Source organism: Ooceraea biroi, chromosome 10 (genome assembly GCF_003672135.1).
Source record: "Ooceraea biroi isolate clonal line C1 chromosome 10, Obir_v5.4, whole genome shotgun sequence".
NCBI lineage: Eukaryota > Metazoa > Arthropoda > Insecta > Hymenoptera > Formicidae > Ooceraea > Ooceraea biroi.
This window is the reverse complement of record NC_039515.1, coordinates 3362674-3382497: the sequence shown is the minus strand read 5'-3', so window position 1 is coordinate 3382497 and position 19824 is coordinate 3362674. Positions and strand designations below refer to the sequence as shown.

The window sequence follows — 19824 nt, the reverse complement described above, 5'->3', positions numbered from 1 at the left end:
CAGAAGGACAGAAGACGAGATATGTGGGAAGACGGAAGATGAAAGGAATGTCGTATAGTGCGGTAACTGTCTAACCTACCCTTCCGAGCAAGTTTCCTGTGCGAGACACATCTGAGAGTTTTGGAAACTCAAGCGAATGGAACGTTTACTTTTGACACGACGTCATGTCAAGCTGAAAGTTTAATGCTACGAATAGTTGAGTTAATCGATCCCGAGGCAACGTTTTCTATTTATTGATCCATTGACGGAGAAAGAAAGAGAGAGAGAGAGAGAGAGGGAGATTAATAATAATCGTCATGCAATTGCACGGAAGCAAGGAAGGAAAATAATTCTTCTTAAAAAACAAGTCAAATTACAATTATTTTTAATTGAATTAAAACCTGTACAATCCACCTATTCGTCCATACTTAAATTAAGAAATCAGGCTGTGTATCAGAAAATTACGTTAAATAATATATAAGCAAGATGAACAGTCAGTTAAACATAACAGTTAGACCAGAAGTAAGATTAGATGCCAAGTGGTTGAAGACTGACCTGCAACGATTTCTTTATCGCGATGGATTGGCTGAGTTATGGAACGAGATGGTACGGGATGGTGAGATTGTTGGCTCGTTTAGTGATGGTTTAATTAATGCAGCAGGAGTGGTGGCGAAAAAAGGTATGTGCATGCAAAGCAAGAGGAATCTAGAAATCTTTTTATTTTATCATATTTTTTAATCCACATTATATTATATTAATGAGAAGTTTTAAAAATTTCTTGTTAATTTCTCATGTATTTTCAGGTTTTTCGGGTCATTATTATTGTGGTATGAGAGTATTATCTTGTGTCTGCTGTGATGGAATTTGCGGTCCTCAACAGGGTTGTAATTGTACTTCTTGTCAAAAATTGGATGAGGAGGAAACTGTGAGGACAACAGCGATGGTTGAAAAGCCTATATCTACCCGGCGAATAATGGATTCGTGGCTTTGGGGACCCCAACCATGTAAATAAATTTATGTTTATGTCTACTTTATATTTTATTTTGGATATCTTAAATTTTCTTACTTAAAAGATTTTCTTTTAATAGATTTTATCTTGATACAAATTATCTTAATACACGCAGTGAATTATATATTCTTACTTGAAAATTATCAGTGTTATTGATATTTTATGACTAATTTGTTATGCATTTATGTGCTATCAAATTTCTTCATAACCTTACGTGATATATAGTTATTTATGCTCACATTCTTCTTCAGCATTAACAGATTTAAAAGAGTGTATCAATTTATCGATAAAAGAACAACGGAAGCTATGTTGCGATGTTGCAAATAGCACATTATCGGCGACACGCTTAAGACAACGTTTAATAGTCGCCCGGAGATATTTTATCGCTTTATCTCGACATAAACCACAGGAAATCAAGGATATCTCGAATTTACCAAAGCCTATTGGAAAGTTACAGAAAACGTTGAGTATAAGCTATCAAATTAATCGTATTGTAGAAGTAGCAAGTATTTTCATTTTTTTTTAAAACTTTTTATATATCTTTAAATTATCTAGAGAATTTGCCGTTAAGCAGTCGATGTAGCGAGATGTGTTGTATATAATAATATAATAACACATCTATACATATATAAATAACATGCATACATGCTACAAGTAATTTACATTGTGAACCGTATTATATATGCAGCACAGGTCAAATTTCCTAAGCGATTTGTTTTCTTGTGCACGTTATACGCAGAGTATCGATATACAATTGTATCTTGATCCTCTTCAGAGTACGTTATCTTCTTTTGTTTTGTTTGAAAGAAAATTTAGAGAAAATCTATCTTCACAGACACACTCATTGGATTTTTGCAAATTGCAGGATACGACCTAATGAAAAAGCGACATTAGGATTAGCGCGCGTTGGTTCACGCGCGGCCCTCAATTTCTCCTTCGCGTACTTAAGACGAGCATGGAGATCCGGAGAAGACGTCGAATTCTGCAGCGAATTATTGACCGAATCGTTGGAGGCATTGCAATCGTTACCCGAAGCGACGCTCTTCGATGAGACTAACGTTTCTCAAGTTTGGTTGGAGGTTGTGGAAAGATCAGCGAAATTTTTGAGACAAGTTGTCACGGGGTATCTGTCGCTTTTATTAATTTATAATAATCCAATTTTGATACATACGTGTGTTTGGATTAAACGACGTGATTTAACGAATTTTTCTATAATATTTGCTTTCAGAGAAGTAACCACTGGACGATCATGGCGACCAGTGCCGTTATCGGATCAGCATATAGCCCTGTGTTTGTTGTTAGAACTGGTTGCCCAAAGAGCCACCCTCTCAAGTTTACTGGACTCTGTGGTTTTATTGCTCCATCTCAGTGGTAAGCACAAAAATCAAGACAATCGCGTCACCCCACCTGGCAGCACGGCGCCATTGGTTCCACTGTTACGACGATTGAACATGATACCGGCGACGAAATCGCGCAGGCATCTCGACGGGAATGTTACGCCGGGACCGTGCGAAGTGTTACTTAAATATTTGCGACTGCCGGACGATGATGCTGTGTCCGTCGATTTAAGGAAAGCCGCGGTCATCATAATGTGCAATTTAAGTAGACTAGCTGCGCCTCTCTTACCACCCGCCAACGCTGAGCACGGATTCCCAAGAAATACCAGGCAAACATTTCAGGAAGTGTTGGCCTGGGGTGGCGTGAAATTTGGGAATGGATCCGCTCCCTTCTATTGTGATGCTATCGCGGAGTTGAGCGTGAAACAACTGTGCTGCACTGAGCGGGCGCTGATGATACTGTCGTTGAACGGTAACGTTTACACCATGTATCATGGGTCTGAAACTCAGTATCCGCAACGAATTTATGGCTTCTCTGATAAATCGGTGACGATGATCGCGTCTCACTCGGACGGCAAGCACTATCTGGCGTTAACGCAGGACGGCTGCGTATACTCTTGCGGCAACGGAGATGGCGGTAGACTTGGACATGGTGACACGGTCTCACACGACGAACCAAAATTGATCGAGGCTCTCCTAGAGAAGAACATCGTGTACATAGCGTGCGGCAGTACGTACTCGGCGGCGATAAGTGCCAATGGCGAGTTATACACCTGGGGAAGAGGTAATTACGGTAGATTGGGTCACGGTAATTTCGACGATGTCATGATTCCAACTTTAGTGACGACGCTGAAAGGCCACACGGTTATACACGTGGCCTGCGGTAACAGCGATGCACAGACCTTGTGCGTGACTGCGTCCGGTATAGTTTTCTCGTGGGGAGATGGCAGTTATGGGAAATTAGGCAGAGGAGATTCCGATGGCTCCAAGACACCAAAGATCGTCGATAAGCTGCTGGATATCAACGTGGTGAAGGTATTTTGCGGTGGTCAGTTCTCCGCGGCATTGACAGCACACGGAGAGGTGTACACGTGGGGAAAGGGTGACGCGTATCGATTAGGTCACGGTAGCGAGGAGCACGTTAAATATCCCAAAGTTATCGAATCGTTGAGGGACAAGAAGATTAAAGACCTATGTGTAGGCGCCACGCATATATTGGCATTGACCGAAGATCAGTTCGTTTATGGATGGGGTAGAAATGACTACGGTCAAATTGATCCCACGTTGTGTCCCGTCGTTTCCGAGCCTACATTATGCCCAACGTTATCCTCGAAGACTGTCATCGGTTTGGCATCAGGCCCGACACAGAGCTTCGCCTGGTGCATGTCGGCGTGGTCGGGCGGAGCTAGCAGAGTGGCATTCGTAGTCGACATATGCGAGGAGACTTTCCAATTGCTCGACACGCTTCTAGTTAAGTCCTGTGAAGGCCTACCTGGAATACGGCCACCCACACAGGACCGCGAGTGTTTGGCGGTGGCTACGCTCAATTTGTTCCGATTGCAGTTACATACGATGTTGACGCACAACATTGATCCCAAGTCCGTCGGGTTTGCTGCCAACAGTTCGCTGTTGAATTCGTTGAAGCAACGTTGCGTTAATCTGGCGAGCGCGACGGGAATCTTAGCTACGATTCAAGAAGCTGCGCAAGCGGTTCTGCAAACAGGTTGGAGCATATTGTTGCCGACAGCTAATGAGCGTGCGAAGACACTTTCCAGCTTCTTGCCAAATAATTCTAACAATATGGAGCAATCGAGCTCGGCGAATAACAATGGACAGCGATTTATGGCTGATTTATTGGTATCCAGTCTAATGGCAGATGGCGGATTGGAATTGGCGTTGAAAGCCGCGATTAAAGCGGAGATAGCTGATATGCCGGACGAAAAGGATATTCTCGACGTAGGCACATCGAATGTCGTCAAAGCGAAGATCGAAACGAGGCAAGGCATGAAGGATGGCTTTAATTCCGGGAAGAACATCACGACCGTCTCGTTGCTTCAGCTTATACAGCAGTTAATTAGAAACGGCACGTGCATCACGCAATCCAGACTGCAGCAGGTCTCGTCGCAGCAAGTAGACCGAAACGAGTATCTGCGAAGATTCGATAATTCGCCGAGTTTGAATCTCCTGCTGCGTTTTCAGCGATTGCTGATCGCGCAAGTGTACGAGTGCATTATGCGTAAGTCACGCGCGGAGGATCTACACGATCAAGAAATGATGGGCGCGGAATCGCTGTTGAAGAAGTACATCGCGCAGATTTGCGATCACGCGACCGAGATATTACCATTGGCAGCCGAGATAGGCGGTCGTTCTGTCAAGGATTTCATATCCATCGCCAGCGTCTTGAAAGGCGACATCATTAACGTGTTACTTTCCGAACTCGTAACATGCCTGATATTGTTGCAAGTGGATTATCCCATGTTGCTGATCGATATGAATTGGATGGAAGTGATCGCACCGATTCTGGATGTGCTGGATCATTTCGTGAAATTGGCGCCGACGATGGAGAAGAACGAAGCAGACGATTTGTCCTGGCCAGGAATCATCGCACCGCCACATGGAAACAAGATGTCCATGCAAGAAGAACCTTCGCTGATACGCTGGGCGGACCTGGAGAATCATAATCGCGATGGCGGTCTCTGGGTAGTCGTAAATAACAATATTTACGATGTACAGGATATCAGAAGCGAAGGTTCCTGGTCACCTTATGAGGTTCTTCAAAGGTACGTTGTCGGGCGGGACGAAACTTCAACAGTAACGCAATGTAGCGCGCTGTATGGTCAGCTATCACCACCACGAGGCATGATGGATTCTTGCTTCGTGGGCCATTATTGCCAAGCCGACCCCGATGAGAACGCGCGAGTTACGATCGAGGTGACCGACGTCTGCTCGTCTCTTCTGGACACGGAAAGAGCACTGGGATTTCTACTGGGCTTGCACGCTTATCGAATGCGGCAGAGTTTGAGGCTTCAACCAGCCGAAAAGGAAGCCGGCGTGTGGCTCACTGCAAATTTCCTGCGCGGTGGCTTGCAAGTCCTGCAACCACCAAATCCGTACGAGGAAGAAAAGGATGAAGCGAGAAGCAACACGTCGACCGCTGCTAATTCGCCCACGGAACCACCACTTCCGGTGCACACGAAGAACGAACAGCAAAAGGAGAGCAACGACCGGACGATCGCGTTTATACACGCATTAGCGGAAGCGCATAAAACCGACGACAACCACGTTCGAGCGTTTCTAACGATCGTCGACAGATACTCCAAGGCTAATAATCTGTTTTCCCATACTGATTTTTGCGGCGATCATCCTGTCGAAGAGATTAGTCGCGTTCTAATGGCTGTGATTATAAAACATCTCGGTTTGGGGCAGCAGGCGCTTGCGTTAGCGGACCAGGAATTAAGAACCGTTAATAGCGCAAGATTGACCAATCAATTGGCGGATATGGTGCGAGCGATTTATCAGACCAAGTGGAACTTGGTACGAATCAGGCAACAGCAGAACAGAAGTTATAAGGAGGTTTGCGCGCCCGCGCAAGAAAGATGCAGATTTCTTTTGTATGAGGTCAGATCCGCAACGAGTTATGAGGTGAAAGGACTTGAAGAGTTGAAGCTACTTCATACCGTCCCTAGATTCAAAAAAGCCGCTTGCACTGTTATAGCGGATATCCGTAAAAACAAAGACTCGTCTGGCGGAGGCGGCAAGCCGGAGGATATCTTGAACGCATCTATACAAAATGCAAAAACAAAAAACAAATTAGATGGAGATGTGACGTCTTCTTCCAAGGAAGGTTTGATCGTCGCGGCTGCCTCTTCTTCTTCTTCCGCGAAACTGGAAGATATATCGGACATAAAGAATAAAATTATGCAAATCACTGAGAAAATTCGATGCGAACCACAGTGCGTGACTACCGACTGTAACGGCTTAATGACGAACATTATAGAATTCGTCGTGAATAACGGCATCAGCGGAGACGTCGAGACGCTCCGTCGTGCGATGTACTGTCAAATGCAACGCGCTCGAATACGGGAGCAAGGTATCTCGATAATGGAAGAATTATTGAGAAGAGATTATCTAGTGCCATCAGTTAGGTATGCATTACTTAATGGCTGGCTCGGTTTGACCTACGAGAACAAGTCTCTCAGTGATGGTATTATGCATTGCCTTCACGATATACAACTAACGACTCCCTATCAAAAATCCAAAGTTATCCTGACCGAGGCTAAAGTAATTTCATGGGCGATACAAGCTTTACGAACGTATATTATACAAGCGGAGCTTCCGAGCAAGCAAAAGGTCAGTGGCAAGAGCAGCTTGAATCAAGGTACTTACACTTGGCTGCGAAAATTACCGAGAGCAAGATTTTTACTGACTATCCTCGGAATGTTAACTAATTATCAATGCGCCAACGAAATCGGGCTATTAGTTAATTCAGGTCTACTGTCGAGCATACTGACTTTATTACGACAAATCGGGCCATCGTCGGGGAATTTTTGCGAAGGTGGCGAAGGCCAAGGACAACAAGGTGGAGATGCTAACGCGTCCAAAGTTAAAACGGAAATCATAGCTATCTACGAAGATACTCTTCAGAAGAATAAGCCGCCAACCGTGCAACTTAGTGGAATGGAACTGGCAGCGTTGATGAAAATCGGTACTCGAGTTGTACGAGGAGCTGATTGGAAATGGGGCGATCAGGACGGTCCACCACCTGGCGTAGGTAGAGTTATTGGTGAGCTTGGTGAAGATGGATGGATAAGAGTTCAATGGGATAACGGTGCGACGAATTCATACCGCATGGGTAAGGAAGGCAAATATGATCTAAAACTAGCTGATCCACCGGTGCCTCCTGATGACGACACCGATGAAACCGATAGTGATGCTTCGCTCGACGCGAATAAAATGGAGAACGCAGGTGCCCGCGGTGAAGAATTACATCCAACTATTTGCCTCAAGTCGGCATCGACAACTTTGCTGCGGATAATCCTGCTCTCCTGTGGTATAGAAGCGGATAAAATACCGGCGACGTCTGTCAAAATTCTTACTTCCACTCTGCACGGCATAGTGTTGACCGCAAACAGATCTGGTGAATCAACCATGCATGCTCAACTGGCGAGACAGCATCACGAAACTTGGGCTACTTTTAGTCTCTTAAGGGCGATCGCGAAGTCCACGAGATTGTGCAAGTCTTTAAGTTCGCAAACTTGGCTCGATCTTCTTTTGAATATCATCATTGATGAGAATAAACCCTGCCTTGAGAAGCAGATCATGATCACGAAACTGCTGTCAGCTGTTTTACCTTCATGGGGAAAGGAGACGATTCTGACAGATATGATACAATTCTTGGAAAAATCCTTCGAGATATTAGGTCAAGTGGCTCTCGCGTGCGATATTACTTCCGGCTCCGAACTTCATTCGAACAAGTGCCGTATGTCCGTGACCGCATCGTACAGTTCTACCGTAGCCGAAGAATTAATATGGTTAATTAGGTTTTTACACACTCTTCCTGGCTGGAACGAAGCTATAAATCGATTTCTCTCTGCGAAGTTGGCTCTAACGGCGGATCTTCTGAGCGATGGACCGTTATTTCACATACAAATGAATGAAAACGGTGGCGAAAATAGCCTGTGCATTCAACGGACAGTTATGGCGACTCTTATTGTCATTGGTGGTTTGGATAACCGAATAAGAATAGGGGGTTTGGTGAATTGCGATAGTGAAGTGGGAACAGTATGCAAATTTACCAAGCACTCGAAGATCGTTGTACAATTATGGAATGGCAACGGCACACGTAAGGTAGTTCCATTTCACACAGTGAAACGAATTAACGAGAAGTTCCAGTTAGACAGGATGCCACTAACGGATTCGCTTATATCTATTTGGGCAAATTTGCTCCTAGGTACTACTTGCGGTGTGGATAAACGACCTGGTGGTATGCCGGTCATCGCTGGCGTGGTGAACGCCTCGATATTACGAACCCAGCAGCAGCAACTCGCGGCCTTGAACGCTGGAAAGGCAATGCTCGCCTATCAATCAAAATTGCGGAGAATTTTGAAATATCCTTTGTCTAGTGACATCAATGACGATGAGAGAACGCGTGCTTCCACGCTCTTGCAAGAAATGCTATTACGCGCTACTAAACCGCAGCCATTGAAACCAATATTTAAGCGTAGAGAATTAGAAGAGGCCGCTCTGGCAGTTTCCCAGTATTTGGTTTCCGAGTTGAGGCACACGCCTATTCAACGGACTGGCATGACTTCGGATCCTACTACACCTACATCAGATTGCTCGTTAGTGTCGTTAACGTCAAGCCAAAAAAGACATTGTAAAAACAACGCAGTAGCAAAAAGAAGCTCCACGGCGGCACCTATGAACCCTTTTGTAGCTCAAATAGTCGAGATGGGTTTTCATAGGAAGAGCGTCGAATTAGCTATCATACACCTGAGTGTCGCTGATCAAAGCAGTATAACAGCTGAAAGTGTAGTAGGCTGGTTGCTGGAAAATCCAGACGCCCTTAGCGACACTGAAACTTTATCCAGCCTGGAAGGACTGACTGACGGTAGCGATGATTCAGTTAGTGAGGATCTGGACGATTCTCCATCGGGACAAGAAGGTGCTGCTGCTGTAGGCGGTACACCGCTGTACATGAAGCGATCAGATTTCTTGTCAGTTGACGAATACGCGATTTACGTGCGTGATAACGTAATTCCAGGCATGTTGGTACGATGCTGCAAGAGCTACGAAGAAGTGGAATACGGTGATGTCGGTCAAGTGGTCAAAATCGATGCAGAAAATCTGCACGATTTAAACGCGCAAGTTTCATGGCAACGCAAAGGTGGCACCTACTGGGTACGTTTTATCCATATAGAATTACTAGGCTATCCACCGTCCTTACCGGGTCCTCCACCCGCATTGAAAGTCGGCGATAAAGTCAGAGTCAAAGCGTCAGTGGTTGAACCAAAATACAATTGGGGCTCCGTAAATCATCACTGCGTCGGGGTAGTCACGGCGATAACTAATAACGGCAAAAATGTATCCGTAGATTTTCCGCAACAGCACGGTTGGACTGGCTGCATTACAGAGATGGAGAAAGTACCATCGTGTCATCATTCCGTGATTTGCAACTCGTGTTGTTTGTCACCAATTTCCGGCCCTAGATTCAGGTGCAAATACTGCGATAATTATAATTTGTGTGAGAATTGTTTCTACACCAAGCGATCGCATCGACATGGTTTCAATAGGATCGCAGAACCTGGCTCAGCAGCTGTTTACGCTGGAAAGCCAGGAAGATACCACAGGCAAGATCTATCAGAATCGTATCTGATCGACGATTGGTCCAAATGCATCAGAACCCTCAGTGTATCCTCACGAGAGAATTGGGCAACGCGTTTGGTAGACGGATCCGGCAAATATTGGCAAAGTTGCGGCTCGCAGGGTAAGCATTGGATTCGCCTAGAAATGTTACCTGGGATCCTGATACATTCCTTGAAGATCATTGTCAATTCGCAGGATAGTAGTTATATGCCTTCCGTAATAGCGGTTAATGTGGGAGATTCTTTCACCAATTTAGTGGAATTAAGAAGAATAAACATACGTTACTTGGACACCAGTGTTACACTGCTTCAGGATATGAAAGAATATTATCCATGCGTCGAGATAGCAATAAAACAATGTCGAAATGGAGGCATAGATTGCAAGATACACGGCTTGCGCATAATTGGTCGTCACAATATTCTTGAGAATCAGCTGACGGCTTCGGTCTCTTTTCTTGCGTCTGATTGGGAAGTTTTACAAGAACAGATTCCAATACAACGCAATACTGATATGCCACCTCAGCAATCGGCCGTTTACGTTTGGGGTTTGAACGACAAGGATCAATTGGGCGGTTTGAAAGGATCTAAAATCAAGCTACCAATATATAGCGAAGTGTTATCAAAACTGAAGCCGATCCACATAGCTGGCGGGAGCAAGACTCTTTTTATCGTCAGCCAAGAGGGTAAATTGTATGCTTGCGGAGAAGGAACGAACGGCAGACTAGGCCTAGGAGACGATAACAACGTGTGTGAACCGAAACCTATACCTTTCCTAAGTCAGTTTGTGATCAAGAAAGTGGCGGTACATTCAGGTGGTAAGCACGCGTTGGCGCTCACGCAAGATGGTAAAGTATTCTCGTGGGGAGAAGGCGAAGACGGAAAACTGGGACATGGAAATTGCGTGTCGTTGGATAAACCGAAGCTGATTGAGGCATTGAAATCAAAGAGAATTCGAGACATCGCCTGCGGATCGGGACATTCGGCAGCGATAGCGAGTAACGGTGAGTTGTACACCTGGGGCTTAGGTGAATACGGTAGATTAGGTCATGGAGACACCGCCACGCAAACAAGACCAAAACTGGTGCAAACCTTAGTTGGACAGAGAGTGGTTCAAGTAGCCTGTGGCAGCAGAGATGCACAAACAATGGCCTTGACCATCGATGGCTGTGTATACTCTTGGGGCGACGGTGACTTTGGAAAACTCGGTCGAGGTGGAAGTGATGGTTGTTACGTGCCCATGTCGGTGGAGCGATTGAACGGTTTAGGTGTTGTGCAAGTTGAATGCGGTGCGCAGTTTTCTCTTGCTCTTACGAAATATGGCGAAGTGTGGACGTGGGGAAAAGGAGACTACTTCCGATTGGGTCACGGTAATGATCATCATGTCAGGAAGCCTACGTTAGTCGAAGGCCTTCGAGGTAAAAAGATTATTCATGTAGCCGTTGGCGCGTTACATTGCCTCGCTGTGACTGATATAGGACAAGTATACGCTTGGGGTGATAATGACCACGGACAACAGGGCAATGGCTCAACGAGCGTTAATCGAAAACCGTCGCTAGTACATGAGTTAGAGGATGCAAGAGTAAACAGAGTGTCTTGTGGTTCAAGTCATAGTGTAGCTTGGGTATTAGTTGATCAGCCTAGCAGTGGTAATCAAGAACCAGTTATGTTTCCAACGGCGAGAGATCCGCTGGGCCAGCAATGTTTAGGTTTGAATAATGTAGCGGAACAAAACGGTACGGTTGCTACGACAAACAATGTTGCCACCGCCAGACCTTCGCTCGCCAGTATAATACTTTCACTGGAAAGCAACGTTGCCAAACAGCAAGCATTGCAACATGTGATTAATGCTCTTCTCATTATGCAAGCACGAACTGCAATAGTTACAGCTCTGCAAAGTCATTCAACCTTGAATAGTTGCTCGTCTACGAAACTCGTGATAGCGCCGACAACGGATATGATCCCACCGTCAGAAGGAGCCATGACATCGAGCACCGAGCATGCGGTTTATCAAAATGTCGGTGACATTGCTCAAGGCGGAGGCGAAGCTCCGGCAAATGTTGCCGAGGTTGTCAACGTCGTAGCCACCAGTCCTAAGATGACTCCCGAGTCGGAAGATTATCCATTAGCCATGTTAGCCATGTCAATGTCTAGCTCCGCTAGTTTATCCTCGCGCGCTTCGAGAATGTCAACGAGTGCAATGAGTGTCATAGCAGCTACCTTAACGTCTAATGCACAGGTGGTAGGCGAAGACGGTGCTACAGCGTCTGGTTTGGATGAGTTTACGTCAGCGCTAACGGAAGACGATGCCAGAGTCTTGGTAGATCTATTAAAATTGGCAATAGCTAATAGAGTTTGCGCATCGGCAAAAGAGACGATATCATCGGTCTTGATCGCTCTAGGGAAAGTAAATAGTTTCATCGGTAGTATGCTTCTGGAACTATGCGTTACGGAATTGGAAGACACTGCAGCGAATAGCAACAGTATCAATAATACACCACAACCCGTGGTGCAAGAAACGCCACATCCTTATATAGATGATACCACATTGACCGGTCACGTGAAGATTCTTGGCGCAGAAGAACTCCGAATAGAATTTGACCGGCAATGTTCCACGGAGAAGCGGCACGATCCGCTCACAATAATGGACGGAAGTGGCCGAGTAGTAGCCGTTAGATCGGGCAGAGAATGGACGGAGTGGGGTCCAGAAATCAAGATCCAAGGAGATGAACTGAAGTGGCGATTCTGTTCCGACGGGTCCGTCAACGGTTGGGGCTGGAAGTTTACAGTCTATCCTATTATGACGAAAACGGCACCGTATGAGCTCGGATCCGACAGAGCAGTCTTGTCGCAACCGACCATAGCTCTGGCTGAACATCTTCTCATGGATAACAGCCTGATAAACTCTGACAAAAATGTCGCTTCTCGTTTGGCCACTGCTTTAGGCCAGTGCAGTCAGCTGAGTACACTATCAGCACAGCAGAGAATGTGGGCGTTGAGGAAGTTGCAGATAGTCTACACAAATGGACCAGGTATAAAGCCTGAGGTGGCGCTTTCTTCTCTACTCAGCTCCTTACCTCAAGCACTTCTACGACAGTACACGTACGAGGATCCGCTGGTCAGAGGTGGCAAACAGCTGATGCACAGCGATTTCTTCAAAGTTCTCGTAGCACTCGCGTGCGATCTCGAATTGGACGGAATGCAATTCTGTTCCGAGATGCACAAGTGGTCCTGGTTCCGCAGGTATTGCCTTGCCGCACGAGTGGCAAAATCACTCGTCAATCGCACACCATTACCGAAGGCATTTTGCCACGAGGTCACGAAGCAACTGAACGAGATGGCAGTGGACGGGGACGTGGAGTATACGAAGGATCACGAGAATCACAGCATATTTAAGCAAGGGCACGATGAACAATTGCTGCAATGGCTGAACCGTCGACCGGAAGACTGGACACTGTCGTGGGACGGATCTGGTGCAATTTACGGATGGGGTCACAATCATCGAGGGCAATTAGGTGGTCTTGAGGGTCCGAAAGTCAAACTACCCGCACCGTGCGAAAGTCTATCTGCACTCAGACCTATCCAGCTGGCTGGAGGTGAACAGACTTTGTTCGCTGTAACAGCCGATGGAAAAGTCTATTCGACAGGTAAAACAAAGCTGTTTATTAACTTCTATCGACGACAGATTTCCATGCGGTACTTATTTGATTGATATACTGCAGGTTACGGAGCTGCGGGTCGTCTCGGAATCGGAGGAACGGATTCTGTTATGATACCAACACTATTGGAATCAATACAGCATGTGTTCATAAAGAAGGTGGCTGTTAGTTCCGGAGGCAAGCATTGTCTCGCCCTGAGCTCGGAAGGTCATGTGTATTCTTGGGGCGAAGGCGACGATGGCAAGTTAGGACATGGCAATAAGGTGTCTTACGATCGGCCGAAATTGATCGAGGATCTACTCGGCGTAGAAATTGTAGATATAGCTTGTGGTGGTCATCATAGCGCCGCAATTACTAGTGCTGGTTGGTTGTACACATGGGGAAAAGGTAAGATGTGATTCCGTGCAAGAGTGAAATAATATCGAGACTACACTTAATATTCATCATGTACATATTAAATATTTAGCTTTAAAATGAGTGCAAATACACTTGTATAGTAAATATCTATTTGCAGGACGTTACGGACGTCTCGGACACGGTGATAGTGATGATCAGTTACGACCGAAGGTAGTGGAGGTTCTGCAAGATTACAAAGTAATCGATGTAGCTTGCGGAAGTGGCGATGCGCAAACGCTCTGCGTAACCGACGATGATAACGTGTGGAGTTGGGGCGATGGAGATTACGGGAAATTAGGTAGAGGTGGCAGTGACGGATGCAAGGTGCCATTGAAGATAGATTCCTTGGCTGGACTTGGCGTAATTAAAGTTGAATGCGGCAGTCAATTTTCAGTCGCTTTAACGAGATCCGGAGCAGTCTACACATGGTAACGTAACAACCTACAGCATTATCTTTAATTCTTAATAAATTATCCTTTTCAACAACTCTCTCTCTCTCTCTCTCTCTTTTTTACATTCTTTATTTTCTTATCTGCAGGGGAAAAGGCGATTATCATCGTCTCGGCCACGGAACAGATGATCACGTGCGCAGACCACGTAAAGTGGCAGCGTTGCAAGGAAAAAAGATCATTTCAATAGCAACAGGCTCGTTGCACTGCGTCGCGTGTTCCGACAAAGGAGAGGTCTTCACTTGGGGTGATAACGACGAAGGTCAACTCGGTGATGGCAGCACGAGTGCGCTTCATAGGCCGAGACTAGTGCATGCGTTGCAAGGCAAGAAAATCACGAGGGTTGCTTGTGGCAGTGCGCACACGCTAGCTTGGAGCACCGCGAAAGCTACGCAGAGCAAAATGCCAGTGTCTACGCCGATGGAATACGATCTGGTTAAAGAACTACCATTTTCCGTGCTACGCAATAGACTGGTATTGCTGCATCATTTCGCGGAACTCCTGTGTCCTGCCTTGGCCATGTTTCCGATCATCGGTCACATCGGACTGAGTAAGCTGGCTCCTATGCTGGTGTACAGTATAAAGGAAGCGACATTCCGCAAGGTAATTCAAGCAACGATGGTCAGAGATCGTCAGCATGGTCCCGTGATTGAATTGAACCGGATACAAGTGAAAAGGGCTAGAGCGAAAGGCGGATTAGCTGGACCGGATGGTATCAAGTCTGTCCTCGGCCAAATGATATCGAAAATGTCCCTCCTGACACAAGACGTGCTGTTTTTACCTCATAGAGTATGGAAAGTGAAATTTGTTGGTACGTATTCTAATTATGTGACTCTAATAAATTGTACAATGGAATATAAAAGATTATTGGCATTTGTATCATTTCAGGGGAAAGCGTCGACGATTGTGGCGGTGGTTACAGCGAGAGCATCGCGGAGATGTGTGACGAATTGCAGAACGGTTCCTTGCCACTGCTCATACCCACACCGAACGGCCGTGAAGACAATGGCACAAACCGAGACTGTTTCTTGTTGAACCCCATGGCCGATTCTCAATTGCATATGAATATGTTTAAATTCTTAGGCATCCTGATGGGCATTGCCATACGTACGGGCAGCCCGCTGAGTTTAAATCTAGCCGAGCCAGTTTGGAAGCAACTTACCGGTATATCTCTGACACCTGCAGACCTAACGGAGGTCGACAGGGACTACGTTCCTGGCTTACTTTGTATCAGAGATATGGATCCCGACGAGAAAGTCTTTCAAACATTAGAAATGCCATTTTCCACACCATCCGCTGCGGGACATGATGTAGCACTATCTAACAGGTATTGGCAGCTTAAATTTATAGCTTTAAATTTAAATCTACAAATAATCAAGAAAAAAAGGAGGTGTGCGATAAAAAGAATGTGTAAGGAATTACTGCTTATATTTTCAGATATCTTAAGATAACACCAGAAAATAGACATGAATACGTAAGATTGGCGCTAGATTATAGACTGCACGAATTTGATGCCCAAGTAGAAGCTGTACGAGAAGGTTTATCGAAGGTTGTTCCTGTGCCCCTATTGGCATTGTTTAGTGGTGCTGAACTTGAAACGATGGTTTGCGGTAGTCCAGATATACCGCTTAATTTATTGAAGTCTGTCGCGACATATAAAGGTACATACTCTATTGCAAGTTGCATTGAGCACTGTTACTATGATAAATAAAATAGGGATAGATCGGTTTAAAAGCATATTGATTTTAACATTTCTTTATTACGTTCAATTAATTAGGATTCTTTATACATAGTATATAAAATATGTAAAATATGTTTATATTCATATACATAATTATTACTGTCTATTATAGACATTTTATTACTGTATATAACTATTACACTGTCTATTATAGACATTTTATTGCTGTATATAACTATTATTACTGTCTAGTATAGACATTTTATTTTTATTAAAAATTATTTTTTCGTAGGTGTTGAAGCTACTGCACCGTTGGTGCAGTGGTTTTGGGAAGTCATGGACGAATTCTCCAATCAAGAACGATCGCTTTTCCTTCGTTTTGTTTGGGGTAGAACACGTTTACCGCGCACAATCGCAGATTTTAGAGGCAGAGACTTTGTTTTACAAGTAAGAAAATTTATATCCATTTTTCGAAGAATAAACTACCAAGATGCAATTATCATATTGACTGATTTGATTTCTTCTCAGGTAATGGATAAATACAACCCACCGGACCAGTTTCTTCCTGAAAGCTACACTTGCTTTTTCCTTCTGAAAATGCCGAGATATTCGTGCAAAGCAGTCTTACGACAAAAACTGAAATACGCGATTCATTTTTGTAAAAGCATCGATACCGACGAGTATGCCCGAGTACAAGCTGCAACTAATTCAGACACCGAGGATACAGAGAGTTTAGCGAGCGAAGAACACACTTCGCTTTAAATCATTTGCTGAAATAAAAAATATTTATGTTTAAAGTGACATTTCAAGTTAACTTTTTTACAGATGTGTTCACCAGACTCTCCAAAAAAAATCCTATTTTTCTTACACATTTATCACAGTATGCAAATATAAATAAATACTTAAATACATGTACTGCTTTTTAGCACGAACAATTTACTGTATAGTAGATGATAATAACAAAAAATAAATTACTAAGAATAAGTCTACCAGACTATTTTTATCGGCAATATTCTTATATATATATATCTTAAACAATTTAATAAAACAAATTAACCTTTTTTATGAAGATATTAACATGAACACCATTTTGGAGTTACTACATTATCTTGCGGCGCTCTTCCCAACTTTTCACATCAACAGAAACTTGACAACAGCAATAAAGAAAAAACAGTAAGAAAGATAAAACTTTGAAGGATTCTGTAAATAAAAATTGTTATGTCAATTTTGTTTTGTTTTATCATATATAGAGTTCTTTTCCTAATATCAAATAAGTTTTAAAACTATTTGAGCAATATTACTATATTTACATTCAAATAATAAATGCTGAAGTATTCATAAAACAGTGAAGATAATTCACTTAAATACTTGCCATGTAATAAACGTTGTACAAAAATGTTCCCAATTTCTAGCCCTCCAAAGAAATAAAAATTTGACACAGCTGACAGTGCTAAAAGAGGGCTTGCCAACATACAATGGAATCTTCTAATATTTTTTGAGGACAAAAGCATTATTTGTGTTTCTTGATACTGTTTGCTTTTAGCAATTGACATTCCTATACTTTCGAATACTATTCCTATAAAGTTAAGCAATGCCCAAATAAAAATATTTATTTGTATGCCATGCCATATAAAAATAAATGCAAAACATAAAAATGATGCGAATAATTTTCCACAGCATCCATCTGATCTTTGCGCCGGGATGTAAATGTATCTGTAAAGAATAAAAAGAAAAATAAAACTTAAGAACTAATGAAGATAAATTGAGAAACTATAAAAAATATTAAGAAATGTTTTCATCGTTTGCTATAATAGAAATAAAATATCTACAAAATAAAATTATGCAATGTCAGTGAGATTTACCTTATAAGAAAATTGTATAAGCCTCTATCAAAATGTTTCCACATGTCGGAATATAAATGTATTCTAGCTATACATTTAGGTTGTGGAGGTGCTTTCACATCATCCAAGTTACATAAACTAGTACAAGTCCCATAGATTACTACATATTTATTCAAAAAGAATTGTCCCATGCAGTACCCTAATCCATAGAGGGCCCAAGGATTTAAATTCTGAACGACCTATAAAAAAATGTAACATGTTTCTAATAAGAGTATGATAATGTTTTACATAAATATGAATAATTACCTGTGGATGGTATTGTATAGCATTCACATAAATAAAATGTAATAAGAATTCGGTAAAATACAGCCAGAATGTGTATCTAATCAAGTTTGATATAAAAGGTTTTAGTTTTTGATAATTCCAATATCGACCAGATCTATTGACAGGATTAATCTGAAGGACAAAACACGTTCATTAGTTATCAAATTCTCCAGATTTCTTCAATATACATGACAAATTATACATACGGATTCCTGAAATTCACGATACAAAATAAGTGGCCCTAAAAACAACGTGGGCAGATACAAGCAGTATGCCAATTTTTGAAGAAAATTATTCGAAGCAGAGAACTTGTCATCAATGCTATCCATATTGAGACTAATACTTCTTAAATGTATCCAACACATCGAAAGTGTCACAATGTAGTGCTGCTCGTCCGTAAATCCCAGCCAGGATTGAAAAATGCCATCTGGTATTTTTAGTATATGTATTACAAATAAGTATAAAACATGTATAAACCATGCTACTCTTCTGCTGCGTGTACATGTCAATTTATGTATGATAATAGGTTGCAGCGTTACACATAATACGCCTAATATGCCTAAATAATGATAGAGGAATCCTATGGATGATGATATGTACCAACAATGTAAAAGCTAAAAAAATATTCAGATTACTTCTTTCTTACGTAAAAATTAGAAGACATGTCGTACGTGTAAATCTCATACCCAATTATTATTATTATTAGCAATTTTAATAAACTGACTAATAAAATGATGTACTAAGGTACACGGTATCAGTCTGTTCACTAAAGCAAGCCATACACGCCACTCCTGATCAGAGATATCTCGTTTCTTTCCAATCCAGGTCCATCCTAAATCGAAATCATTATATATATCATTATAATCGTCAAAATCTAAAAAAATAAAATACATATTACGAGTACAAACAGCTTTTTCTATATTCTCATTATTTCATTATATCCTTACAAGTATTTGACAAATGAAGTTCATACGCAGAATAAGTAATGGCACATAACCACGCAAAGAAGTAGAAGCAACTTTCATATTTGTTTATAGCCTCTACACTGTTAATTTTCATTATTAAATTAGAGAGATTTGCCGATTTATGTGTTTTAAAAACTTTCTGCACTAGTGGAAGTCACCAACAATTTCAGCGGTCAAGTTTTCAATTACGAGTATTTAACCTCAAAAATAGGAAAATCAGGAATTAAATAGATTCCAGGAGTAAGAAGTGCTAAGTAAGAATAAGAAGACTAACAAGGACCAAGTAGAAAGTTTATTACAATAGTATTATAATATTTATTATCTATTATTCTTTAAATACTTTGTTTATATATCAATTTCAATTTGACTCAAGTTGTACACAAACTTTTGTTAAAATAAATATTTTTCGTATGAGCATTTATAAATTTTAAATTGTTAATACTAGAGATGAAATTTACTTTAAATACTAGATTAATCTGGACTAAATATCATTTTCCATCTTTGCAAAAAATCAGATTAGTGTTTAAAGTTGTAGATCTACACTTCCGGGCGAAAAATTTAAATTACTACATACAAAGTGGCTGGAAAGTCCATGCTGGACTGGAAAAAATTGTGCATAAAATAAAAGCTATGTGTAGATCGTACATAGATTTCTTTAGGTAGACGTGCGAGGTGAGATCTTTCAGCGTCTTAAACTAGTTTTGTATAAAAAAGTAAGTACAGTTTCATAGTGAACCGTCTTGATAAAGATATTTTAAATATATGTTTAAATGGAAGGATACTGTGATAAATGCAAACAGATGTGCGGAAATTGTATTCTATC

At 42.5% G+C, this 19824-nt stretch overlaps 2 protein-coding genes across 2 annotated transcripts; one reads left to right on the top strand and one right to left on the bottom strand.

Annotated features, from left to right (window-relative positions):
* The first annotated feature begins 448 nt into the window (after window positions 1-448).
* LOC105278327 (E3 ubiquitin-protein ligase HERC2) lies at window positions 449-16858 on the top strand. The gene is made up of 12 exons (XM_011337345.3): window positions 449-658; window positions 783-983; window positions 1240-1450; window positions 1854-2111; window positions 2217-13333; window positions 13409-13732; window positions 13860-14169; window positions 14280-15001; window positions 15079-15517; window positions 15628-15851; window positions 16164-16318; window positions 16400-16858. Exons 1-12 carry the CDS (start codon window positions 466-468, stop codon window positions 16631-16633), a joined length of 14388 nt encoding a protein of 4795 aa, XP_011335647.3. The 5' UTR covers window positions 449-465; the 3' UTR covers window positions 16634-16858.
* Window positions 16859-16959: 101 nt separating this feature from the next.
* On the bottom strand, window positions 16960-19663 carry LOC105278331 (protein-cysteine N-palmitoyltransferase HHAT). Its single transcript, XM_011337350.3, has 7 exons — window positions 18984-19663; window positions 18723-18910; window positions 18243-18650; window positions 18019-18168; window positions 17734-17951; window positions 17244-17584; window positions 16960-17071 (listed from the first exon to the last, which is right to left on the bottom strand). The coding sequence occupies exons 1-7, from the start codon at window positions 19093-19095 to the stop codon at window positions 16971-16973; spliced, it is 1518 nt and encodes a 505-aa protein (XP_011335652.1). The 5' UTR covers window positions 19096-19663; the 3' UTR covers window positions 16960-16970.
* Between the last annotated feature and the right edge of the window lie 161 nt (window positions 19664-19824).